General features: G+C 35.4%; 7 protein-coding genes across 11 annotated transcripts; 2 read left to right on the plus strand and 5 right to left on the minus strand.

Moving 5' to 3' along the window:
* Window positions 1–164: 164 nt before the first annotated feature.
* LOC123208293 (NADPH-dependent aldo-keto reductase, chloroplastic-like) lies at window positions 165–3,048 on the minus strand. Of its 3 annotated transcripts, XM_044625698.1 has the most exons (8): window positions 2,780–3,039; window positions 2,647–2,697; window positions 2,467–2,543; window positions 2,292–2,379; window positions 1,868–2,143; window positions 1,495–1,742; window positions 1,080–1,170; window positions 165–398 (listed from the first exon to the last, which is right to left on the minus strand). In XM_044625698.1, exons 1-7 carry the CDS (start codon window positions 2,900–2,902, stop codon window positions 1,128–1,130), a joined length of 906 nt encoding a protein of 301 aa, XP_044481633.1. In that variant the 5' UTR covers window positions 2,903–3,039; the 3' UTR covers window positions 165–398; window positions 1,080–1,127. The 3 variants fall into 3 exon arrangements, with proteins under 3 accessions (XP_044481633.1, XP_044481644.1, XP_044481626.1); XM_044625709.1 differs by lacking the exon at window positions 165–398 and having other exon boundaries at window positions 916–1,167; window positions 1,491–1,742; window positions 2,780–3,048; XM_044625691.1 differs by lacking the exon at window positions 165–398 and having other exon boundaries at window positions 916–1,170; window positions 2,780–3,037.
* Window positions 3,049–4,850: 1,802 nt separating this feature from the next.
* LOC123208277 (NADPH-dependent aldo-keto reductase, chloroplastic-like) lies at window positions 4,851–7,240 on the minus strand. 3 transcript variants are annotated; one of them, XM_044625676.1, is made up of 7 exons: window positions 6,931–7,240; window positions 6,743–6,793; window positions 6,443–6,519; window positions 6,266–6,353; window positions 5,757–6,029; window positions 5,347–5,511; window positions 4,851–5,117 (listed from the first exon to the last, which is right to left on the minus strand). In XM_044625676.1, exons 1-7 carry the CDS (start codon window positions 7,048–7,050, stop codon window positions 5,037–5,039), a joined length of 855 nt encoding a protein of 284 aa, XP_044481611.1. In that variant the 5' UTR covers window positions 7,051–7,240; the 3' UTR covers window positions 4,851–5,036. The 3 variants fall into 3 exon arrangements, with proteins under 3 accessions (XP_044481611.1, XP_044481594.1, XP_044481603.1); XM_044625659.1 differs by having other exon boundaries at window positions 5,347–5,586; XM_044625668.1 differs by having other exon boundaries at window positions 5,067–5,205; window positions 5,347–5,586.
* Window positions 7,241–7,553: 313 nt separating this feature from the next.
* On the minus strand, window positions 7,554–10,341 carry LOC123208270 (NADPH-dependent aldo-keto reductase, chloroplastic-like). Its single transcript, XM_044625651.1, has 7 exons — window positions 10,036–10,341; window positions 9,902–9,952; window positions 9,304–9,380; window positions 9,097–9,184; window positions 8,562–8,834; window positions 8,136–8,375; window positions 7,554–7,840 (listed from the first exon to the last, which is right to left on the minus strand). The coding sequence occupies exons 1-7, from the start codon at window positions 10,147–10,149 to the stop codon at window positions 7,754–7,756; spliced, it is 930 nt and encodes a 309-aa protein (XP_044481586.1). The 5' UTR covers window positions 10,150–10,341; the 3' UTR covers window positions 7,554–7,753.
* Window positions 10,342–10,822: 481 nt separating this feature from the next.
* Window positions 10,823–12,911, plus strand: LOC123212525 (CASP-like protein 5B2). Its single transcript, XM_044631697.1, has 3 exons — window positions 10,823–11,165; window positions 11,803–11,935; window positions 12,543–12,911. The coding sequence occupies exons 1-3, from the start codon at window positions 11,035–11,037 to the stop codon at window positions 12,741–12,743; spliced, it is 465 nt and encodes a 154-aa protein (XP_044487632.1). The 5' UTR covers window positions 10,823–11,034; the 3' UTR covers window positions 12,744–12,911.
* A 1,574-nt stretch (window positions 12,912–14,485) lies between these two features.
* Window positions 14,486–15,705, plus strand: LOC123194624 (eukaryotic translation initiation factor 3 subunit G-like). Its single transcript, XM_044607923.1, has 2 exons — window positions 14,486–14,896; window positions 14,992–15,705. Exons 1-2 carry the CDS (start codon window positions 14,548–14,550, stop codon window positions 15,525–15,527), a joined length of 885 nt encoding a protein of 294 aa, XP_044463858.1. The 5' UTR covers window positions 14,486–14,547; the 3' UTR covers window positions 15,528–15,705.
* A 66-nt stretch (window positions 15,706–15,771) lies between these two features.
* LOC123224254 (wall-associated receptor kinase-like 20) lies at window positions 15,772–17,888 on the minus strand. The gene is made up of 3 exons (XM_044647869.1): window positions 17,102–17,888; window positions 16,950–17,012; window positions 15,772–16,850 (listed from the first exon to the last, which is right to left on the minus strand). Exons 1-3 carry the CDS (start codon window positions 17,886–17,888, stop codon window positions 15,772–15,774), a joined length of 1,929 nt encoding a protein of 642 aa, XP_044503804.1.
* A 2,975-nt stretch (window positions 17,889–20,863) lies between these two features.
* LOC123192145 lies at window positions 20,864–21,718 on the minus strand. Its single transcript, XM_044604593.1, has one exon. It carries the CDS (start codon window positions 21,506–21,508, stop codon window positions 21,206–21,208), a length of 303 nt encoding a protein of 100 aa, XP_044460528.1. The 5' UTR covers window positions 21,509–21,718; the 3' UTR covers window positions 20,864–21,205.
* Between the last annotated feature and the right edge of the window lie 2,668 nt (window positions 21,719–24,386).

Raw genomic sequence — 24,386 nt, forward strand, 5'->3', positions numbered from 1 at the left:
TTGGTAGCATCTACCTTGTCAAAATTCAGATAATTTCCTTGATTAGTGATGCCCTGAATTCTCCTTTTCATATCTGAATCTTGTTTTTCTGGAATGATCTTAGCATGCTCTTGTTGAAATTGAAAGTATAAGTCTGTAAGATTTTTAGACTTGGCAAAATCCACTCACACGAAAATTCAACGACTTTAATTCGGAATAACATTCAACAAAAAAATCACATTTAGGTTCAAACAATCTGCAAAATCACCATACAGCTTAGTTTATTTCTCTCAGATGCTCAACTAACTACATATGGAAAATGCAGTACTTGTTCATAATTCGCCATCCCAAAGTTCTTCAATAGTCTTGTATGCGCCCAGAGTCTCATGCACTAATGAAGTACCCTTAATAAGCCTCTCCTGCAAGATTTAACGCCATCCAGTCAATAATCACAACACCAACAGAAGGTTTTCTTTTTTTTTTTTTTTTCGGTAGATAATCTATTTATTTGCACCAAATCTTCTAAAGGATGCAAATGGTAACTCAAATCAAAAGTAGCACACACAATTGTGGACCAAAGATTAATGTTGTTAAGGGTGATGCTGAGATAAAACATATATTTCAAGAGTATGAGACTGCTAGGTTCTGATCAAATGCTGAGAGCAAGGTAAGTACACAAGCCCTATCCTTCTTGATGCTGGTCCAATGGGAGGAACCTGAGTAGCTATAAAGTGTGGATCAGAATACACTCGGTAGCATCTACCTTGTCAAAATTCAGATAATTTCCTTGATTAGTGATGCCCCGAATTCTCCTTTTCATATCTGAATCTTGTTTTTCTGGAATGATCTAAGCATGTTCTTGTTGAAATTGAAAGTATAAGTCTGTAAGATTTTTAGACTTTGGCAAAATGCATTCACAGAAAAATTCAACCAATGTCCTTCACAATAGGCAATGAATAGATTTTATTGCTTTGGGCTTTAATTTGGAATAACATTAAAAAAAAACATCACATTTAGGTTCAAACAATCGGCAAAATCACCATACAGCTTAGTTTATTTCTCTCAGATGCTCAACTAACTACATATGGAAAATGCAGTACTTGTTCATAATTCGCCATCCCAAAGTTCTTCAATAGTCTTGTACGCGCTCAGAGTCTCATGCACAAATGCAGTACCCTTAATAAGCCTCTCCTGCAAGATTTAACGCCATCCAGTCAATAATCACAACACCAACAGAAGGTTTTCTTTTTTTTTTTTTTTTTGGTAGATGATCTATTTATTTGCACCAAATCTTCTAAAGGATGCAAATGGTAACTCAAATCAAAAGTAGCACACACAATTGTGGACCAAAGATTAATGTTGTTAAGGGTGATGCTGAGATAAAACATATATTTCAAGAGTATGAGACTGCTAGGTTCTGATCAAATGCTGAGAGCAAGGTAAGTACACAAGGCATTAAACACTAAATGATAGGAGGATGTTAATGATGAACAAGAAAGTTTAAGTACTACTTGCCTGTGAATTTCGGAAAACTTGGCAAACAAGTCTTCAGGTATAGACCAGTCAAAAACATCGAAGTTCTCATTGATCCTTGCCTCTTTTGTACTCTTGGGAATTACACTATGATCCATCTGTAGTCCCCAACGAAGAGCCACTTGTGCTGGAGTCTTGCCTAATTTCTCTGCTAGCATGGTGACAATTGGATTCGTGAGAATGTCACTCTTGATAGATCGTATACCTGGGGAGCCCAGTGGCGAGTACCCCTGCAATAAGGTGAATTCATCAAAATTGTGGACAAAATGCACATGAACGTCAGAATTAGTTTGCAGTGATAACCTTCGCAAACTCCCAAACAAACAGTAAGTTGCTTCAAGCATAAAACACTCACAGTTAGGTGAATTCCTTTGGATTTACAGAATGCATGCAACTTTTGCTGATGCCACGAAGGATGACACTCGACTTGATTAACGGCAGGAGGCACACGTGCTACTGCCAACAGATCCCCAAGCTTCTTCGTAGAGAAATTACTCACTCCAATAGCTCGAGCCTTACCAGAATCATGTAATCCCTCCATTGCTTTCCATGTATTGGGTATATCAGGTTGGCTAAGGTTTTCAGGCTTAAAACCAACCGAACCCTTTTTCATGCTAACCGGCCAGTGGATCTTCAAAACATTTCAACATTTAATTATGAATTAACCCAAATTTGACAAAAGTAAGCGCAGTTATGGTTTATATTTAACAGCATACTAGCAGATGAGTCCAAAGACAAACCAACAACTCAAGCATTAGAAATGCAGAGGGGATACATACAAGATACAGATCAAGATAGTCAAGTTGCAAGTCTTGTAAAGTTTGATCCAATGCCTTGGGCACATCTTCTGGAGCATGATTATTACACCTTCAAAATATAAAGCAAGAAAGGAATATATTATCTCCAAATAAAATTGGCTTTCTAATTCTAACAAGAAATATTCCTGGAACAAACCAGAGTTTGGAGGTGATCCATAATTCTTCACGCTTCACCAAACCTTCAGCGAACAATTTCTTCAGCGCCCCACCAATCTGCATGAACAGAAAATATTATTAAAAAAAAAAAAAAAGAGAAAACGGTACACCAATGAAACAAAATTTATTAATTTAAAGACTAAAATAAACTATCGATTACCTCATTCTCATTGCCATAGATTTGAGCACAGTCGATGTGACGATAGCCCGCCTGCATTAATCAATACTCCTTAGCCAACAGTTATAAATTCTTTAAACCAAAAAAAAGAAAAAAACTGTAGTGATGTAAAAACCTTAATGGCAGTGGTAACGGCGTCTGCAACAACACCGGGATCAGACTGCCAAGTTCCCAATCCAAAGGACGGGATTTTGGCTCCTGTATTCAATTCAAAGAATCTAATCGCTGTCGCTGCCATTTCTCGAAAGCTTGTTTCAATTTTGAACCAACTGCAAGACGAGAAAGGACAGAGCAAGCCACACTAGCAATGGCTTATATAGAGCAGAGAGTCGGACGGCAACAAAGGTAAGTTATTTATAACAAAAACTGGACCTCAGCTTGCAACTTTTTTCTATATTGTTGGCACATAGCGATTGTGCTCGAACCGACTACAAATCCATACCCCTTTTTTTTTTAAATTTTAATAAAATTATTTATATTTATTTTAAATATAATTAAAAATATTTAATTTTATAATAATATATACAAACATATATATTTGTATATTTAAAATAAATATATATAATATTATTCTTTTTGCTATATCCAATGAAATAACTCAATTCACATAACAAATATTGAATTTAAAAAACTGAGACAAAAATCATTCACATCAATATTTTCAAAAATCAATTTTTAGTTTAGTCTATTTATTAAAAAATATTAAATACTTAATTTTTTCAATAAAAGTATCTTTTCAGAAAATTTTTCCCTTTTTTTATTATTTACGTAACGCAAGCATCGGCTTATGTCGTCAGTGACGCTCGGATCGGCTCTCGCTTATGTCGTCAGTGACGTTTGGAAATTGGATTCATGTCTAGCCCAGAGATTTAGACGTCTTGACGTTTGACTGAATCAAGACAGAAAAAAAATTGCCGCTTTTAGTGTTGAATAGTAACGTTTTGTCAATTTTTTCGCTTATAGAAACTGGCAGTACGTGACAAGTCACTGTATGCGATGTGACATTCTATGCCGGCACTAATCAGCATCCTTGCTTTTCGAGCACCTTTTTTAGATGCTTTCATTTGTCCGTCCTTCGTACCAAACCTCAGCTTTTTCCGTATCTTTTTTTTTTTTAATATATTAGCGATAATAATACTGTGAGTAGACTTGTCCATTGGCGGACCTGATATGCTCGGTTTGACACATTGATATGTCCGTGGGTTACGATGGATAGGCTCTAGCTTGGCCTGTTCGATCCATAGATCGGATTGAGTCTCAGACATATATAGCAACGTATTTTCAAGCTAAACCGATCCAACCCATGCAATTTTTAAGGTTTAAGATTCGATTATATATATATAAAATATCAAATTAGGCTGAATCTTATTCAGATCAATATATTAAAATATAAATTATTTTTTAATTATTAAAATCAAAAACAATATTTTAAATAATATTTCATTTGTGATAAAAGAATATCATAATTATCATAAAAAATATTATAGTATAAATAAATTAATTTACATTTCGTATAATTATAAATATAAATAAAATATATATATCTATATCATTTATCTACTCATTTTTAATATTTAAATTTTTAAATTTATTTGATATCAAATCTATTTGTATTATTTTATAATAATAAAATAAAATTAAAAATAAAATTATAAACACAAATTATTATTTATAAATTCAAATAGTTTTTAAAAGAGAGTTGATAAAAGAAAATAAGATTAAAAATATAATAAAAGAATTAAAATAAAAAAATGTAAATAAAATTAGAAATAAAAAATATTTAGATTGATTTATATAAAAATAAATAAAAAAATAAAACAAAAGAGGTTGCTATTTGTGTCAGAAGCAACTAAGGTTTCTGTTTTTTTTTTTTTAATTTTTTAACAGTCGCAGGCTAGTTCATTAACCTAGTATTAAAATTTACAATCTGATCTCAAAGGTCCATGATTGGGTCAAGTATGTTACAATATCAAATTGGACTCTTTCATGCTAGACCTAAAGTTTGGACTTTAGATTAGGCCTCCATGTGACTCCACCTAATTAACTTGTCTAAGTAATATACAGCCATGTTTCAAGTATTATATCCGTATTCTTGTAATTATAACCTGAACAGTACAAACAACAGGACATTGAATTCAGAGTTCTTGCGTGATCACTACAGACCCTCTTACCCTCTCCCCCAAATGTTGAACAAAACTCTTTTTTTTATTATAAATTTAATAATCAATTTGTACTTATTATTTATACATATAATTTTAATTTTATTATTTAATATGCTTAAATAGCAGTATTGGAATTCACCTGTAGAACAAAGAAAATTTAGTTTCTAATTCCAATATCTTAGACATCTCTTCTCTGCTCTTACCTCATCATCATTCATCCCAAAGTTCTTCGAGAGTTCTGTATGCGCCAAAAGTCTCATGCACAAAATTGGCACCTTTAACAAACCGTTCCTACATATGATGCACACAAATTTGATCATCAATATCTTGACCAAGCATTAGTTACTCTCATGCTTAAATAAGTGGATACTTTCTGCAACTGCACAAAAGACTGAAAGATTATTGCAGATTCAGGATGAAAAATGTCTTGAACATATACAAAGTCAAGTAATCATGTTCAGAAATGAGTATGCAGTTGACATAGAAAAAGAAGCATTGATAAAGTTAAAAAATCACTTACCTGTTCAATTTCAGAAAGTTTGGCTAATAGGTCTTCAGGTATACACCATTCAAATATATCAAAATTTTCCTTCAATCTTCCCTCATTTGTGCTCTTTGGCAGAATGCTGTGACCCATTTGCAGTCCCCAACGAAGTGCCACCTGGGCAGGAGTTTTGCCCAATTCCTGTGCAACCATATTTGCAATAGGATTTTCAAAAAGAATATGTTTTTTACTAGCAGAACCAAGCGGTCCATAGCCCTGAGACAGCAAAGAAAATTTTTTCACCATGCTACGTATTCAAACAATTAACTGATAAGATGTTTTAACACTACATTGGAAAGAAAGCAGCCCATCTTCAATCTTTTGTCAAAGTATTGATAGGTAATTTCTTAAGATCAATTAACTACTTAGGAACAACACAAACTCACAGTTAGGTGAATCCCCTTCGATTTACAGAATGCATGTAGGTTTATCTGCTGCCAATGTAAGTGGCATTCCACTTGATTAACAGCAGGAGGCACACGTGCAATTTCCAAAAGATCCCCAAGCTTCTTTGATGAGAAATTACACACTCCAATTGCTCGAGCCTTGCCAGAATCATAGAGAGCCTCCATTGCTTTCCATGTACTAGGTATGTCAGGTTGGGTAAGGTCTTCAGGATTCCCAGGTGACCCCTTTTTCATGCTGACTGGCCAGTGGATCTTCAAAAGAAAAGAAATACATACAAACACAAAAGAGAAACATTTATGCTACTTCCACCTGTCAATTCTTCAAATTTATTTGAAATTATGTCATGTACCACAATTGATTTGATTCTAACAACAAATTGAGAGAGTTAAAAGTAAAGCAAAAGTTTGAACTACAATCTCTCCACGGACAACTTCATCTGCAAGCACAGTTTAAAGTATAAAGGAAGACTCAATTGCAATACACATACTAAATAAAGATCCAGAAAGTCAAGTTGCAAGTCCTGCAAAGTTCTGTCTAATGCCTTTGGAACATCTCCTGGCAAGTGATCAGTACACCTATGCAGAGAAAACATGTAACTACTCAATTCAACCTTGGAGAAAACTAAAACGACCAAAATAAGAAGAAAATATAATTAAGAACAAACCATAATTTGGAGGTGATCCATAAGTCCTCCCGTTTGACTACGCCATCATCAAACACCTTTTTCAGAGCAGAACCAATCTGTAAATCAAAAAAAATTTTTTTATCATATTGTTGAAATCAATATCATGAAGTCTAACCACAAAATTTGGAAAATTGTAACGTAATAATTCACAAATTAAAGTATGCTCATTCCTAAAATGATCAAATCACTCATGGACTAATATCTTCAACAAGAATTAGAGAAATTACTAAAATTTACTTGCTAGTAAATCAAAGAAAAAAGAACAATTAACTGAAATACCTCCTTTTCATTGCCATATAATGTTGCACAATCAAAATGCCGATATCCAATCTGCACAGAAACACGTCAAACATCAAGTTAACTACCATAGTTTGGTTAATCGATGATTTAACGCAGATTTCTTTTTTATTGTTAAATATAAAAAGAAAAAAGAAATAGAACAGAAAAATCGCAAAAAATCAAATTACCTTAACGGCAGTGGTAATGGTGTCGCCGACGACACCACCTTGAGCTTTGTACGTGCCTAGCCCAAGCGACGGGATCTGAGCTCCGGTGTTCAATTTAAAGTAACGAATATCAATCGCCATTTCAAATAAATCACGACACTGTCACTTGAACTGTACAGTTGCAGCCACTCTTATAGGAGCGAATGCCAGGAACTCCTCGGGCCGGACCCCTTTTTTTCTCTTTTTCCGTTTTTAGAAAGCGTCGCCCTTTGCGTGGCTTATTAATATCATTAACAAATGGAATTACATACCGTAAGAATCTTCCGCCAGTGGACTGGCTTTCTAACTAAATAATAACGTTTTATAATTAAATGGTATTTGCATATGATTAGTGCTGTTTTGGCTTTGGCACGTTCAATGTGTGGGTCTTCGTAGGGTCGATCTCATTATTTTGGATGATTCATTCATGTATTAAACCAGTAATTCACCTACGAGTTGACATATGCTTTCAAGTTAAAACATGGTCAAATAAAACCGTTAAACTGTCATTCGGGCTATCACCAATTGCGGATTCTGATTGAACCAATTGAATTAGTTGATCCAATCCAGATTCAAAACCATGGTTTTGTGTGGCAAAGAGTACGGCATTACAACGGTAACAATACCAATAACAGTCAATAGTATAATACACTTTTGAGTTCAGCCTTATCACTAAAAGTACAATTCCTTTCTACCTTAGATGCTGATCAAACGCTCTTTTATTGCATTATACACTCTTGAGACTCTGAGGCCAACATCTATCTTTCGGTTTTTAACTCGAATATCTCATACGTCTCATCTCTGTTTATATCTCACCATCCCAGAATTCCTCAAGGCTCCTGTATGCACCAAATTTCTCATGCACAAATTCATTTCCTTTAGTTAGCCGCTCCTGCATATGATGTAGAACAGAAAATTAAGAATATTAATACAATCATACTTCACAATTAATCATGTGGAGTGAACCCTATTGCTACAATTATAATGGATTTATTCCTAAAAGAAATGAATACTTTAATAACAGACTGCCAGATGAAATGGCAGGGACTCCTGTAGCCTATTTCATGGAATTTTTTCAGGTTCTGTAACTTCAGAAAATTAAACAAATAAAGCATTAACTCGTCCGAGGGAAAAATTTTATGCTTTATACTTTAACAAAGAAAAGAAAAGAATAGAATACTCCTTGCCTGCTTAATATCAGAAAGTTTGGCTAATAAGTCTTCTGGTATACACCATCCAAAAACATCAAAATTTTCCTTCAACCTGGACTCGTTTATGCTCTTAGGCAGAACGCTGTGACCCATTTGCAGCCCCCAACATAGAGCCACTTGTGCAGGAGTCTTGCCCAATTTCTGAGCAACCATATTGACAGTTGGATTTTCAAGAACCCGACTTTTCTTAGTAGTAGAGCCAAGTGGTGAATAGCCCTATGAGGGAAGAAAAAATCGTCATACATTTTGTTTACATAGGTGTTCCAAACAAAAATAAAGTGGTCCATCATTTGCATTAATTGCTTATTATGTATAAATTATGGAGTATTAACAATGAGTAAGTTTCCTCAATTATAAATTTTTCAATCTTTATAAAAACAGCGTACCATTTAACAAACTTACAGATAGGTGAACCCCCTTGGATTTACAGAATGCATGCAGTTTTGGTTGCTGCCATATTGGGTGGCATTCCACCTGATTTACAGCTGGAGGCACACGTGCAATTTCTAATAGATCCCCAAGCTTCTTTGAGGAGAAATTACTCACTCCAATTGCTCGGGCCTTGCCAGAATCATAGAGTGCCTCCATTGCTTTCCATGTGCTAGGTATGTCAGGTTGAGTAAGGTCTTCAGGCTTCCCATTTGACTCCTTTTTCATGCTAGCTGGCCAGTGGATCTCCAAAAGAAAAAATTTCCACATTTACTGACAAAGAGACAACAATAATCCAAAGAAATAAAGAAAAAGAACACAACACAACAAAATTATGGCACTACCACATTCTGATTCTTCATGTTCAGTGTGAAAGAAGTCATAAGATGATAAATATATCCCATTCAACTTAAAAAAAAAAACTCAAAAGTGATAAATTACCGGATAAATTTTAACATCTGCAATTGCAGATTAAGCATAAAGGAAGGCTTAATTATGATATACATACTAGATATAGATCCACATAATCAAGTTGCAAGTCCTGCAAAGTTCTGTCTAAGGCCTTTGGTACATCTTCTGGCAAGTGATCAGTACACCTACAAGCAGAACCTCATGTAACTCAACACACAAATATGAAGGGCCATTAAAATATAAATTTTAACTATCACTTCAACTAAATTGCCAAACTAAACAAAAGAAATAATGAGGAACGAACCAGAGTTTGGAGGTGATCCATAAGTCCTCCCGTTTAACTACACCTTCAGCAAACAACTTTTTCAGAGCATCACCAATCTGCATGATCAGAAAAATTTTCCAGAGATGAAAAAACTGTTTCTCAACAATAACCATGATCATATAGTGCCAAGCAATGTTCTTAACTCTAATAGCACAACTCTACCAACCAGTTTGGTTTGTGAGCTGAAAAAAAATTCGAAAATTAAGATTCAATCTAAAAAGTTGACATTTATAATTCAAAAACTATGCTCATATGATACTTAAAATTTGTTTTCAGAATTGAACAGCCACTAAAAACTAATCAACGACTTCTTTCATTATCTGATTTTACACTAATTCGTACAATGAAATTCAAAAAATTATTTTTGAAAAACATTTCAACCGAAGAATCTCCCTTAAAATTTATGTTTGTTTCTGCTATAATGCTGGTTTAATTTGCTAAATCAAGTTATAACACTATTAAGCATGCTCGATTTGTTCCTAGAATAATTTTTCATGAGAAATATAATATTTATGATTTTATTTTCGAGAAATCGTAAGAAACTTGATGAAAGAAAAACAATAATAGAACTAATTACCTCCTTCTCATTGCCATAAATTGCAGCACAATCAAAGTGTCTGTATCCAATCTACAGGAAAAATCAAAAGAGATTAAATTAAAAAAAATAACTACATCTACTAATTAATGTTAATTAGATTAAGAATATAATACCTTAACTGCCGCAGTGACGGCGTCGCCGACAAAACCAGGTGGAGCTGCAGCTGGATACGTGCCCAGCCCAACCGACGGTATTTCAACTCCGGTGATCAATTTGAAGCGCCGCATCACGCACAGAATTGCTTATAATTTCCAACCGCAGAAAATTTTAACTTTGTAGCCTTAGAGGTGCCACCAGCAGCGTAGATTTTCCCTGTTTTTTAGGGATACGTCTCAATTCATCTTTTACGTGGCGGAAATGGATGTTGGGTGAGAAAATAAATATTTCAAACTTTAAATTGTCAAATTCATTTCAATAAAGTTCGAGTAGAAAACAGTAAGTTACCCTCCGAAGTAATCCAACTAATAAATCGTGTTTTACTGTTGATAATCATCCATGTGATCCTCCTAATTAATTGAATTTGCGTAAAAAAACGTAAATGAATTGGCTACGTATTGAGGTCCACCAGATCTCTCAATTTATGCATATCCAGGTGGGACCCATATCCGTCGTGTCAAGTTTTAGGTGGGGTCCAACGCCACACTTTGGTATTTTCATTCTACCCAAAAGCTGAATATCTTATCCACTGTTGTCACCGCCAAATTTAGAACGTAATCGTGACCGTTATTTCTCAATTAGTATACCTCAAATACAGAATCATGAGATGTCTTAAAATCACCACAAGAGAGCATCGTGATAAACTGGTCCTTGCACCACTTGAACAAACGGAACAAACAATCAACGACGTCGACTGACTAGCAGTCAATGTCATTAACTAATAATTATAATTAAGACTCTGATTGGTAAACTAAATTGCAGGATTCTTGAAGCCAAAGGTTGAACGATTAAATATCTTTCTAGATGGTAAAGCAAGTGAAAATCTCAGTTCAAATCTCTTGAAACCTCAAAACCCACTTAGTGCAACACTCCAAAAATATGGAGTGGAGGTGAATTTGGGTTTTGGGAGAGTTACATTCAATCTAGGGTTAAGTTATTGGAGGAAAGAGAGAAAAATGAAGGAGCTGATTGGGAGTCCAGGGAAAGTGAGTGGGCTAGTATTGAGATTAGGGCAATGTGGATTTGCAGCTGCTTCTATTGGAGTCATGGCCTCTGCTTCTGGCTTCTCTAGCTACACTGCTTTCTGGTATTTTCCATGTTCTTCGGTCTTGAATTTTTCTTCTGATTTGCTTTCTTCTTTTGGGTGCGACACAAATTTCACTAAGTGTTTCTCAAGGCTATGTTTTAATTGATCTAACCCAAGTTTGCCTTCTAGTTCAATACTACAAATCCACAATCCATTTCTCAAGTGTGTGCTTGTTGGAATGCAAGAACTGCTGGAGAGTTGAATACAATCGAAGTTAAAATTACTGTGGGACATGTGAAATTGATCATTTGCATTTGTTTTGAAATCATTATACATTATCACTATGAATCTGTTCTTTTTAGTGGCTAATAGTGTTTGCTAGGGATTTAGCAGCTTGTGAGGCTGACGAATGGGCTTCTATTTCTTGCCAAAATAGTAAAGTTGTTTAATTATTATTCTAGCAGAAGGTATACTATAGTTGCGAATGGTTCCTCTATTTTTCAGTTAAAGTGGGGTTTAGGCTCTTGAGAATTAGAATAGTGTCCTCAAGCTTTTGATTTGACATGACAGGGTTCTTCTTATCTTAGTTTGTTTTTCATGAAATCTGGTGGAAGCATTAATTTAGATTATAATGTTCTAATGTAGATTATGATTATCTTCTTAATGCTTTTGATGAGATTTCTCTCCTGTGGTACAGCTATTTGATTGCGTCAATGGGGCTTCAAATGCTGTGGAGCTTTGGACTTGCATGCCTTGATATTTATGCTTTAAGGAGGAGTAGAGACCTTCAAAATCCTGTCCTAGTCAGCCTGTTTGTTGTAGGCGATTGGGTATGTTAGTTGCTCATGGACCCTCTTTAACTTATTTACTCAGACATCAAAATGTGTGAATTCAGTTCTCTGCAGTTCTTTCATATTTTTAACATTACTTGTAACTTTAGTCCTTAGGTAAGTTTATATTCATGTTGTTTTTAACGTCACCAACCAGGGAAGGGGAAGAGGTAGCTAAAACATTGTATAGAGAGAAAAAGAGGATAAAACTACCGGAAACTGTATAATCCTCTACTCAATCATTGTGTTTGTTCAAACTGAGTCTCAGAAGAGTAGATTCTTCAGATCTTCATAAATTCATTCTGTAAAATTTTATAGAACTAACAAGAACTTTTCCAAACCATGAAGGATATAGTCAACTGGGCCCTCCACATTTCATTTTTCTTCTTTTCTTTGTCCTTGTTCTGAGAATATGCAGATTAATATTATTTAGAGTACTTCCTTTGATAATGATTTTTTAAACTACAGTTGCAAGGCTGAAATGATGTTAAGGGCCTTAAGGCAATGCATGGCCCCTAAGTTATATCTTATCGACTAAACTTATTATTTTTATTTTGCCGTCATCATCAAGGTCAGCATAACAAATGTTTGAGTTTAAATTATGCAGGTGACAGCACTGTTATCACTTGCGGCTGCATGTTCATCAGCAGGAGTAACCGTTCTGTATGCGAAAGATGTGAATTTTTGCAGGGAACAACCTCATCTTCCATGTAGCAGGTTTGAGATTTCAGTAGTTTTGGCTTTCATCACCTGGGCTTTGATTGCCATATCGTCTCATGTGATGTTCTGGATCTTAGCTTCGGTTTAAACAACTCAATGATTGGGGCTGACTGGCTGCTCAGAATCATATCATACACACATGGCTTGTATCTTTTGTTTGACATGTAAACATTGTCTTGTGCTTCTCTCTTCAACATAATGTAATATAACAGCGATATTTAGAATTTTCCCAGTTGAGTTGCAATTGTTTTGTCGACTTTGCTTCTTGCTGCCATGGATTGAATTCCAGCTTATAATGTTCTTGACCTTGTTGCCCTCTTTTCAATCTGTGCATGTGGATCAAATAAGACATGGATCTTGGAGAGCTGAGCTATCCTGCTAAAGTGAGAGGCCTTGCATTTTGTCCCTTTTCCATTTCTATGATGGAGGGACTCGCAAGTGTTTTATCAGGCCATTAACGTGTCAAAGCTTCAAAATACAGGCATGTCGTATGTATCTGTGTTGATTACCACTAATTAGAAGAAAATAGTTTAGAAATCGACTATCGAAATGACTGTTAAATGCGGTTCATATTCAAAGAATAGTTCACTGAAAGTTTTATGATTGATGAAACATATGGGATGGCCATTCTAAGTGTTGTAGATTAGAGAAAAGATTGTTGAAGAGAAATTGTCATTGCCCATTCTAGACTACGAGTAGTAGAGCATGGTTGTTCCAAGAATTGAACAACCGTTCTAGGGGTTGAAGATGCGAGGAACAATCATTATAGAGAATTTGTTGTTGCCTATTTCAGAATCATGTTGATTGTTCTAAGAAGGAACGGGTCATTCTATTAGTCGTTCCAAGCATGTCAATTTGCAAGAAGAAGTAGAACAGGAAGGAAAATGAGTTTGTTCCATGTTGAATGAGCAAGGATGAAGCGTGGAACGTGCATTCCATGGGCTAAACTAAAAAAATTAAATTGGAGTAAAATACATTTGCTCCATGTTGAATGAACAAGGATGAAGTGTGAAACGTGCATTCTACTGGTGAGACTAAAAAATTTAAAATGGGATAAAATTGTATTTTGGATTCGATTGTATAACGAAAACTTTAGTTTACGTTATTTACGATTTTGAAACTGATTTTCTTCGTTGTTTAGAAAGATCAGCAGCTCTATAGACATGGTCACATTGTCATACCATGTAAAATTTGTTTTTACTTTAGTTTCCTCTTGAATTAGTTGTATGCAAGTTTAAAATGACAACAATGACCACAATTTCAAACCCCATCATTCAAAGGCGGGAAAAAAACCCCACCTGTTTAATTACTACAAGTTAAACCTGAAAACAAGTTAAGGAGGCCCAAGAAATTTAATATACTCTTTAATTATTTGTTTGTTTAATTATTTAATTTAATGTCACCCAGCAATATTTGAGTCTAACATTTCCACTTCTTATGCACTGAAATCGGTAAAAAATTCATCCCAAAATCTAAACCTGAATTTTCGTTGCTTATGGGATTTTGTTGTTTTTATGAAACTAAACTCAGATAATCTTTTATATAATCTTGTATATTTGGACAAAAAAAAAAAAATTATATACACTTAAATTTTGAAACTGCAAGATTAGTCCATTTACCTCTTCTATTCGGAAAATGTCTCCTTATCAAACTCCCACAGGACTTTCCTGAAAACATGAGACTTTAATTCTGAGTGAAAAGAAGTTCCCCTGTAATTTCCAAACTATTACAATCCTTTCCCTGAGAGGAGAATCGATTCCTTGTAGAACAAGGAAATATAATGTGTATATATAGAGCCTCTTCAGGCTGCAATTCATTCCATACTAACTTCACTGTTTTTCCCTTAAACCTCTCTGGAGCTCTCGGAACAATCAAGCTCGTATTCTACAAGCATGGCAACAGCTACAGAACTTGCTTTACAACCAAAGACACGGTGGTCTGACGTCGCTGATGATAATGTTGATAATACTGTCGAGGAAGCCTTTCTTCCTCCCACTAAGGTGATAGGCCCTGACAAAGATGGAATCAAGACAGTGATTGAATACAAGTTCAACGATGAAGGAAAGATCGTCAGGGTCACCACCCGTTCCAGGGTGAGAAAAATCAAAACGGTTGTCAATGGACGAGTTCTTGAGCGGAGGTCGTGGGCAAAATTCGGCGACGCCGTGAATCAGGACGCCGGCGCTAGGCTTACTGTCACTTCTACTGAGGACGTTTTCCTTGAAAGGCCCAAGGCTCCAGGTTCGTTTCTCATTAATGTCAGCTTCAATCTTTATTACTATTTCTTTTGCAATTTGTACGTGGGTACTTATTTTAAACTCTGAAACTATTAACAGGAAGCATTCCTGAGGAAATCAAGGCTGGAGGAGACTCTCTGGGGCAAAAAGGTGGGGCTACGCTCATGGTTTGCCGCAATTGTGGCAAAAAAGGTGACCATTGGACTGCCAGGTGCCCTTACAGGGACCTTGCTGCACAAGTGGAAGCTGCCAATGAAGCAAACCCAAATGCAGCAGCAGCAACATCTTCTGGGACTGCTAAGGCTGCTTATATTCCTCCAAGTAAGCGAGGAGGAGCTTCAAGCAGCAGCGTTAAAGGATCAGACATGAAAAGAATTAATAATGAACATGAGGTTAGAGTCAGCAACCTCTCTCAAGATGCTTCTGAAGCTGACTTGCGAGATCTCTTCGAATTTTTTGGCCCGCTCACTCGTGTTCATATCGTCTGTGATCGTGCAACTGGTTTAAGCAGAGGTTTTGGCTTCGTGAATTTCGTCAACATGGAAGATGCTGTGAGAGCTATTCAAAAGCTTGATGGCTATGGCTATGACAACCTCATCCTCCAAGTTGAGTGGGCGCCATCAAGATCAAAATAGAGATGCTGCAACTTCCTATAGTTCCTGAATGACTTCAATTTTATTGTAATTTTCCAGTTCATATTAAGTTTTAAGGAGTGATTTTTTATGTTCTTGATTTACAAAATGGCATTAAGAGCTGAGAAATACTTTGAAGTTCAAACATATTAGTGAATAAACTTGAGAGATCATTTTACAATTGGCAAAAGTCTAATTTTCTTCTAAATTCCAGGCACCAGTTACTGTTTGGTGCGAATTCATACAACTAGCTTTCAGCAGAAGCTTTCCCCGTAGCAATACTAATTATGTACTCAATCTCATCAGCAACTTCTTTCATTGAAGGCCGATTCTGCCTTCGCTCATCCAAACAAGCCGCTGCAAGTAACCCCAATGCCTTCATTGTTCCCAAGTCTAAGTTGGAAGCTGTCTCCTTGAGAACAGGATCAACAACATCCATCAACCTCTCTTCATCCAAAATCTTCTTCATATAAACCACCAGGTTCACATTCTCTTCTTCTCTGTTGAAATCTATAGCCTTCTTTGATGTCAACAGCTCAAGCAACACAACCCCGAAGCTATAAACATCACTCTTATCGGTAAGTTGAAAATACCGGTAATATTCAGGGTCAAGATAACCAAGGGTTCCTTGAGCAGTAGTGAAAATATGACTATCATTGTTTTCTGTCATTTCAACCAGCCTGGAGAGCCCAAAGTCAGAAACTTTAGCATTAAGTTTTTCATCAAGTAGAATGTTACTTGATTTCACATCTCTATGATAAATGGGCGGCACTGCAGCTGAGTGGAGATAAGCTAGACCTTCAGCAGTCTGGTGGGCAATGAGAAGGCGAAGACGCCAAGGCAGGGGAGCCCATTTACCATTAAAGTGACAATGTAGGTGATCAAAGAGTGTTCCATTGGGAATGTACTCATAAACCATTAAGGGCTGATCAAGCTCGACGCAGCAACCAAGAAGTCTCACTAGGCATCTATGGTTCACCTGGCAAAGAATTCGGACCTCGTTGAGGATTTGATCAGTGCCCTTGGTGTTGCCTAGCTTGGCACGTTTGATGGCTGTCATGGTTCCATCATCAAGAGTGCCTTTGAAGACCTCCCCAAACCCTCCAGATCCTATGAGGTTATCTTTGGAGAAGTTGTTGGTTGCTCTTATTATTTCTTTACCAGTGAAAATCTTGGAAGATTTTCCGTGGTTTTTGGCCATTAACATCTCTTCACGCTTCCTGATTACACTCTTTTGAGCTTCTTGGTTCATGCGCTGATTTCGTTTCAACACTAGAACTCCTATCATGATGACAAGTGAAATTCCACCCAGTGTGGCAACCATTACTGATAATTAAGAAAAAAATATTACATGTCACAAGCATAACAACATTACTGTTTACCCATAATATTAAGATTTTCATATGGGAACTAGCAGTCACATACCAGCAATTAGCATCTTTTGTTTCTTTTGATGTTTACAGCCTCGCCCATGTCGACATTTTGCTCCTAGAAAAGAAAGATACAGTTAATCACTTTTTCTCCTAGTAATTACAGTAGTAATTATGGTAAACAAATTAAAATGATGATTGACTCACGTTGGCACAATCCATTGGCAGCATCCCAATTAAACCCAGAATTGCAAAAGCACCTTTTCTGCTCATAATTCATGGGATCAACCAGGCATTTTGAATGTAATAAGGGTTTGCAATCTATTGGGAGCTTGCACGTTGGTTCCTGTGGCAACTCCCACTCTAGCTCCATTCCAGGGACAGGCCACATCTTCTTAGGCACCCAATGGGTGTCCAAGTTCACAAAGCTCTGATAAGCAGAACATCCGCCATTCATATTCACCTTTACCGCATACGAATTCTGTGAACCACCAGTCTTAAACACACAGCACAATGATGTGCTCATACAGGGCGGTGCATTGTTGTAAATATAGCTGTGACATATGCTATTTGATGAGCAATTTATAGGCGCTTGTTGCAACTGTAACATCCCTTCCGAACAGTTGAGTAGCAAAATAGTGTTACTACTTGTGATGTTAAATGGGAGATTATCATCAAGTTGAATGCCTTCAGTTGCCATATCACTTGCAATGCAAGTCTCACCCGCGAGGTCAGCAGGCCTGATAACCATCCGCTGGGTTAATGGATTGATATCTGTGATCATGTAGGCTGATTTGTTGACAGCATCAAACCAAAGAGTGCCTGCAGTGCATCGAATTTTGTAGGTCTGATCACCACAATCTGGACTGGTGCTTAGCGGATATGGCACAGGAGTGCGTCCACAGTCCCGACAACGTACCACAGCCAAAGCAAACATTGTGCAGGATAGCAATGTCGCAATGAGGATCAACATTTTGAGCACCCTCTTCTTCATCGAAAGCTAAACTGACAGCTCGACTGTGCGCGGAAGGAGGTAGATAGCTAGATTTAGTGGACTAAAGAAAATGCAAAAGAAAATTATAGTGGCCAGGTTAGAAACCTGGTCCTATAATATTTTTTTAATGGCAAATTAGAAAATGACTAGTCCTTTGGGACTCCAAGGTGCAAATTAGGGAACATATTTCTAGCTTTTGATACCTTGGACAATGCTAATTTCGATTTTCTCAGAATGTGTAACAATTTCTTAGGAAGATATCTATGTTCAATGCAAGAGAAAATCACAGTTATGAATACCAATGAACAAACTCTGCAGGAAATTGAAAAGAGAAAATGTCGGACTGTTCATAAAGGTAAATCGTGAGGTACAGAATTTCTTGAGAATTAGCATACATCAGGACTCTGCTTCAGTTGTGCCTTGCATGAATTTGTTCCCATGTCGGCTCAGTATTTCAAGATCCAAAGTTAATAGCTAATTGTTTATTATCCCATTGCCATGTTTCTAGTAAATAGTAACAGAGTTCAAAGAAAGTGCATCTTCCAAACGATTTCCATGGATTTTATCTGTCACATGGCCATCGTTTATACTAACTGCGTAGGCAGCACGAATAAGGTTTCAACCACATTGGAAAACGGGACCTCAGAGTTTTGCTCCACTCTGAGAGCCACCCATACGTTCCCGTGCCCAGATCCTGAGGAACTCAAAGCGGATTCTTAATGGAATTGATATCTGTTGTTTCAGATATCTGGTTATGGATTCCAGATCATAAATGTTTTGAGATTCCTCCAATTTGAAGCTTTATTTGGTGCGAAATTGTGCAAATAAAGTTTGTCTGCAAAGATTCACCAAGAATAATGATGGAAGTAAACTATTTCTTTTTCCAATGGCTGCTGCTGCAGTTTCCGAGAAAATAAACTAACAAAAAACCAAGATTAAAAAGATCTGGGTCATGATGATGACCATGATGCATTTTCCTTTTTTTCACTTTCATACAATGAACAAGAATAGGTAAGTTTAAACTGTCCAAAAAAGATCTTTGTCATTTGTCCAAACACTAATACTTATATGAAGAACAATGGATTCAAATCAAGTTAATTTGGCTCAAATGTATCATTTGACTTGAATAAACTCAACTCAAGTTAAAGCGTTAGTTTAACAGTTCAATCCAGATTTGATTTGTTTATTTTTTTAATAATATTATTCATCTCACTAACATAACTCTTCAATAATAATAAACACTAATTCAAACAATTTCAAACTAAATATTATGTGTTAAACTCAAATTAACCTTGGATTCTATTCACTATAGAGTATAATTTTTTTCTTGATTTACAACTCGTAAGTGCCTTGTTCAGTCTTTAAAGTAATTCAACTTTTTGAGTAAAATTTTTGTTTTGTGTACAGATGAAAAGAAACTTCATGAAATTCTTTCTTTACGAAGCAGTTGACAAGATAAATGAGTAAGCAACTGCCAACACCAGCATTCTATAAAACAGACAGCTTTCTTCCTTAATCAAATTAGAATTCAGCTTACTAGATGTGTGTCAGATAAATTTTGGTTGCATTCCCTGCCCAACAAAAGTTTCAGGGCAAGATGGGCTTTTATTTGCTATAAATTAACAGAGTAACAAGGCTTGTGGCCTTCAATCAGGTTACCAAATACCAACCTAAAGCCAAGTTGGCTGCATTTGTGACAAAATATAAGCAGGTTTGATGAAAATATGCCGGCTATTAAGATGAATATTCCAATTTCTTGAGGCACATTACATCATGGTAGTAAATTTATAGCTCAAGTCCACTAAAAAATAGAAGAAGCACAACAAGATACTGCGTATTCTTGGGAGCAAGATGCATTTCATGGTCATTAAAGAAGCAGCCAGCAGTCTCAAAAATCAAGTGCGGAAATGAAATATAGTGCTATGGTAATTACAACAGCAAAAATCGCTTCGGTAACTTTTCTTCTCATATATATTCGAGTTCGACTCATTCAAGACCCACAACTATTCTGTAATGCTTCAAATTTTGGGGCTTTCACAATCACTCTGAGTGTCTTAAAATGAAAGCAGACTACTTAAATATGTTATCACCATGCATTGAAGTACCTTCAGTCTATATATTTAACAGCACGTCACAAGTGGAACACAGACAGATCAACTGATATGTTCCCCAGTATTATAGTTGTCTTTATAATTTGTAGGATAAGTTGTCATTTTAATTTTGATTGATTACTGTAGCGGTCATGCAGCTTTATCTATTTATCCTTTGATGGAGATTTCATGTTCTTGGTAGATATAGATAGTACAATTTGTTTATTACAGAGGTAAATTAAATGCAGTCCTATCGTTTTTAAGCTAAATGTCCTTCTCAGGCTTGAAAAATATGTATCTAAACAATAAGGGATAAGAGAACCAGCTAATAAAACTTCCATAAACCCAGAAAATGACTGATCAACTAAGTCTCTAGCAAATTCAAAAAAAAATATATCATTCTTGATTTTTAGACTTTTTTGACTGGTTCTACAATGAACCCACAAATAGGTGCAACAGAAGATAGACAATTTGCCTTTAAAGAGTCAGACAGATTATAATGACTGACGCCATAGATAGCAGCTTTTCACCTCTCTTTACTTTAATCAGAGAATTAGGCACTCCAGCATAAACATCAATTATTCGCAGCCTGACTTATCAATCCGAATTAGTTCAAACCGGAAAATGTAGAATACATTCATGAATTTACGCATAGGGACTAATAACTTTGATTCATTGAAACTGAATATAGCATTAATTCATTTGCTTATTTTAAGAATAATCTGATACCTCCTCTGGTGTTTTGGCCTGTAGACTCTTTCAGGTAAAATATATTAAGGAAAATCTGCATATGTATTAGTATGAAATGATTTGCAGTGTTTGGCTGATAGATTTTAGCTTTCAAAAATTTTTACTCTGTTAATTTTGCTTCCCAGGTCAATACTATTGGCCAGCTTTTCTTGTTTCCAGCACAATTTCGGTCCAATCAAGAACCCAGAATGTTACAGATTAAAAGAGTAATATAATTTACACACTTAGGCCCTTCGGCCGGGAAACATAGACATTTTTCTTGGCTAGCTTTTCTTGTTTCCAGCACAATTTCGGTCTAATCAAGAACCCAGAATATTACAGATTAAAAGAGTAACATAATTTACACACTTAGGCCCTTCGGCCAGGAAACATAGACATTTTTCCAGAGATCACAAACCAATACAAAATATACACAAAGCTTAACCTTTGATATATTAGAACCTTCACTGCAACTTGGTAAACCATTTTTGGATATGATCAAGCAGCAACTCGACGAGAAGTCAGGCGACAAACAGGAGATTGAACTCCGTTTGATAAGATAATCTGTGCGGTAGTAGTAGTAGTAGAAGAAGAAGAAGCTGGAGCTGATGTTGTCGATGTTGAGAAGCCAAAATCGGGTTGAAACAGACTCATATCAGAAGCCTGAAACCGGCCTGAATCACCTGGAAGCCTTATGTACGAAGCCGATGGCGACTTACTCAACCAGGACCCTAAAGGGCCTCCATTTCCATTCTTGTTTTGCATGATGGCTCTATAAACAAAAGGAATAAGACCCTCCATTTCTTTCCTTATTTCGTTGATTTGGAAGAGAGATTACAGAATTGAGAGTGAAGAATTGGTTTATAAGAGGGAGAAGAGGAGATAGTGACGTGGCGTAATGGGTTGAACTCTAGCTCTTCAAGCTAAGCCACGCAAGTTTTGCAGGCTACTTCACCGCAAGCCCGCACGAAGACCCTGAAAGTTACATCATATTGAAAGCTATATCTAAACTATAGCCATCTCCATTACATCTCACCAAATCTCACTGTAATCTAATGTTTATCCCATATTTTAATACCATTTTTTCAAGGTTTGTTCGATAAGTTTCAGCTTTTTTAATACTATTGGTCGGTTTCTCCTTGCCATTTTCTTCCTGCCTGGATTATTTATTTTATATAAATCTTTTTGTATGTTGGTTTACATGTGGTTTTAGAGTAATGCGCCAAGTTTGAATTATGCTTTCAAGATTCAATGTAATTGTTTCATCCGAATATAAATTCTGGTTTTTTGCATGTAATTATGTGGGAAATCTTCCATGGACACATCCCACATTAGCTGGATTCCATTAAGAATTTTTCAGAAGTCCTTGTGGATGTAAATATTCTTTACCAGGTTTTGTTATTTTATTTGCCCAGGAATGCCATGTGAATGGTCAAATGTTGGAGATCATTTGCTTCCGAAATTTTCCAATCTAAATTTTATCTTTTTGACTTAATTGACAACCATACAGGAAATTCATCTGATCTTTAGAAACTTGAAGCTTTAATTATGTATAAATATTTCTAATCAAATGATCAGCTTATTTAAGTGGTGGCACTGGCACACTTCAATCATGGCGAAATTTTATCCCATCCCACGCTAATGAAGAATCAACTAATCAAACTTTTATCATTGCCGAGAAGCAGCAAGTGGGTTACTCACAATAACAGTTACTTGAATCAACAATTAAGATTTGTATATAAAAGTTGTTCCATTTGAGTATGTCAAAAAGAAAACGGTTAATAGATTGAGCGAACAAATTTTCTCTTACTGGCTTTGTAATAGTGAAATTTTCTCCATTTTGATCTTTCATCATTATGTTACTTATTTTGTGTCCCGTTTGTCATTTATTCCTTAGATTTTTATAACAAATATAAACGTCCAAATCATTAAATTTTGAGCACCCTTATGGATTAAATCCTCAAACCCAGAAAATAAATAAAATAAATAAGATGAACAAAAGGAATATTCTGCATTTCTGGGTAACAATTTTAGAAAGAGAACAACGTGTAAACCTCCATCTAAATTCTATATCCTGCCAAAAATGATAGAAACATGAACAAAAATAAAAACGACCGGCGTTGACATGATGAAGTAAATTAGTAAAATGGGGTTTAAATTACGTAATCAACAAAACAACCCCATTATCAGGATTGTAGATGAAGTCATGGTTGGCATCATCAAATCATCACACGGCTAGAAATTAAGCATTACTGTCGTTATCTTAATCCAATAAAAATTTTAGCTTCAAAGAAGACATCCATCCATCCATCACTCCTTCCTACTCCTAAGCAAAAGCAAAAACGTTGAGGAGACTTTATGTGTTCTTGTGGAGGGTTAGGTGAAGAAGCCTCAAGAGACGAGGAAGCCTCCAACTTTCTATTATATATTCATTAGAATTTTGAATATTCATTTTCAGATTTTCTATCAACTTTATGATTTCTCTCATCAATTAATTGGATTTATTTGTATGTAAAATATTTTTATTTTTAGGAGAATTGTAAATAATATTGGTTTTATAAATTTCAAGTGGAACAAGCATCTAGCAAAGGGCAAAAACACTTTGTATAAATCGTGGATACCAATTAGTACAAATAAACAAATATGTCATCCAATATACGTGTCTAACTATTTAACTACAACTTCCTCCATTTGCCACCAAATTAGTTAATGCAAACAGGTCGAATCGACCCGTTATGAATGAATCAAAACCCAATAAATAAAAAACACTAACATAATCAAATGGTGATTGTCAATTCGTCATTGTTAATACATAAGTTAATATTTATTGTTAGTACCCATAGTCTTAGAGATAAAGTAACCAGATTGGAGTTATCATATGATTATATGTTATGTTAATTTTTAATTCAAAATCATTCAATTACATAATGATATATATTTAAATATTTAATTAGATACTCAAAACGAAGTATAAATAATTCTTATTATAAAGTAAATGATTATATCATTTAATTGGATAATGATACGTAAATTAGTTTGTATCTATTTCCAGCGTTCATATCAGTGATAGTCATCTAGATGATAAATAAATTAAGATAAATGGTAACATATGCAATTGGTTTCATCACTTTCAGAGTCATTTTTCATGTGTGGATTTTAAATTTTTTTAGTCTCTGTCTTTGGATTATTCAATAATAATGTTTCCAGATATTCCAATCACTATGAATCATGCCTTGACCAATGTACATATGTCACACAATAAATGAAATTATACATCTATTGCTCCACCTTTCTAAATCATTTTTATATAAATTTCCAAATGGATGTAATTATTTCGTCAATTAAATATAAAGCATCCTTTTCATTTGCTTGTTTTTATAACATAGTCTTACAATTCATGGCCCATGGCGTTCGAGTTCATTGACCCAGCAATCGGCCAACTTAATTATAATATGGGTTCGAGGCCTTTCGAAATTTGCCCTCCTAGGTCTGAAAAAAGCTTGAATAGAGATTAATTTGAAATCAAATTGGGTCCATTCGATTGACAATGAGATTTTCGAAAAAGCTAGTAAAAAAAGAACTTGATGGGTGATCAAAGATGAAAAAACAGAATCATTACAAAAGAAAGTTTGAAAAAAGAAAAGTTGTAAGCGAAGAAAAGAACTCACAAGAGAAAATG

Source organism: Mangifera indica, chromosome 1 (assembly GCF_011075055.1).
Source record: "Mangifera indica cultivar Alphonso chromosome 1, CATAS_Mindica_2.1, whole genome shotgun sequence".
Lineage (NCBI taxonomy): Eukaryota > Viridiplantae > Streptophyta > Magnoliopsida > Sapindales > Anacardiaceae > Mangifera > Mangifera indica.

Excerpts from the sequence above, each read along its gene's own strand:
- LOC123208293 (XM_044625709.1), bottom strand. The coding sequence starts at position 2,902 with ATGGCAGCGACAGCGATTAGATTCTTTGAATTGAATACAGGAGCCAAA. Across the intron at positions 2,544-2,646 it reads TCTATGGCAATGAGAATGAG|ATTGGTGGGGCGCTGAAGAA; the intron begins GTAATCGATAGT and ends CTGTTCATGCAG. Across the intron at positions 2,380-2,466 it reads TGGATCACCTCCAAACTCTG|GTGTAATAATCATGCTCCAG; the intron begins GTTTGTTCCAGG and ends TATATTTTGAAG.
- LOC123208277 (XM_044625659.1), bottom strand. The coding sequence starts at position 7,050 with ATGGCGATTGATATTCGTTACTTTAAATTGAACACCGGAGCTCAGATC. Across the intron at positions 6,794-6,930 it reads CCATTACCACTGCCGTTAAG|ATTGGATATCGGCATTTTGA; the intron begins GTAATTTGATTT and ends GTTTCTGTGCAG. Across the intron at positions 6,030-6,265 it reads ACTTTCTGGATCTTTATTTA|ATCCACTGGCCAGTCAGCAT; the intron begins GTATGTGTATTG and ends TTTCTTTTGAAG.
- LOC123208270 (XM_044625651.1), bottom strand. The coding sequence starts at position 10,149 with ATGCGGCGCTTCAAATTGATCACCGGAGTTGAAATACCGTCGGTTGGG. Across the intron at positions 9,381-9,901 it reads TTTATGGCAATGAGAAGGAG|ATTGGTGATGCTCTGAAAAA; the intron begins GTAATTAGTTCT and ends CTGATCATGCAG. Across the intron at positions 7,841-8,135 it reads AACTTTCTGATATTAAGCAG|GAGCGGCTAACTAAAGGAAA; the intron begins GCAAGGAGTATT and ends CATCATATGCAG.
- LOC123212525 (XM_044631697.1), top strand. The coding sequence starts at position 11,035 with ATGAAGGAGCTGATTGGGAGTCCAGGGAAAGTGAGTGGGCTAGTATTG. Across the intron at positions 11,166-11,802 it reads TCTAGCTACACTGCTTTCTG|CTATTTGATTGCGTCAATGG; the intron begins GTATTTTCCATG and ends CCTGTGGTACAG. Across the intron at positions 11,936-12,542 it reads TGTTTGTTGTAGGCGATTGG|GTGACAGCACTGTTATCACT; the intron begins GTATGTTAGTTG and ends TAAATTATGCAG.
- LOC123194624 (XM_044607923.1), top strand. The coding sequence starts at position 14,548 with ATGGCAACAGCTACAGAACTTGCTTTACAACCAAAGACACGGTGGTCT. Across the intron at positions 14,897-14,991 it reads TGAAAGGCCCAAGGCTCCAG|GAAGCATTCCTGAGGAAATC; the intron begins GTTCGTTTCTCA and ends AACTATTAACAG.
- LOC123224254 (XM_044647869.1), bottom strand. The coding sequence starts at position 17,888 with ATGAAGAAGAGGGTGCTCAAAATGTTGATCCTCATTGCGACATTGCTA. Across the intron at positions 17,013-17,101 it reads TGCCAATGGATTGTGCCAAC|GAGCAAAATGTCGACATGGG; the intron begins GTGAGTCAATCA and ends TTTCTTTTCTAG. Across the intron at positions 16,851-16,949 it reads ACAAAAGATGCTAATTGCTG|TAATGGTTGCCACACTGGGT; the intron begins GTATGTGACTGC and ends CTTAATTATCAG.
- LOC123192145 (XM_044604593.1), bottom strand. The coding sequence starts at position 21,508 with ATGGAGGGTCTTATTCCTTTTGTTTATAGAGCCATCATGCAAAACAAG.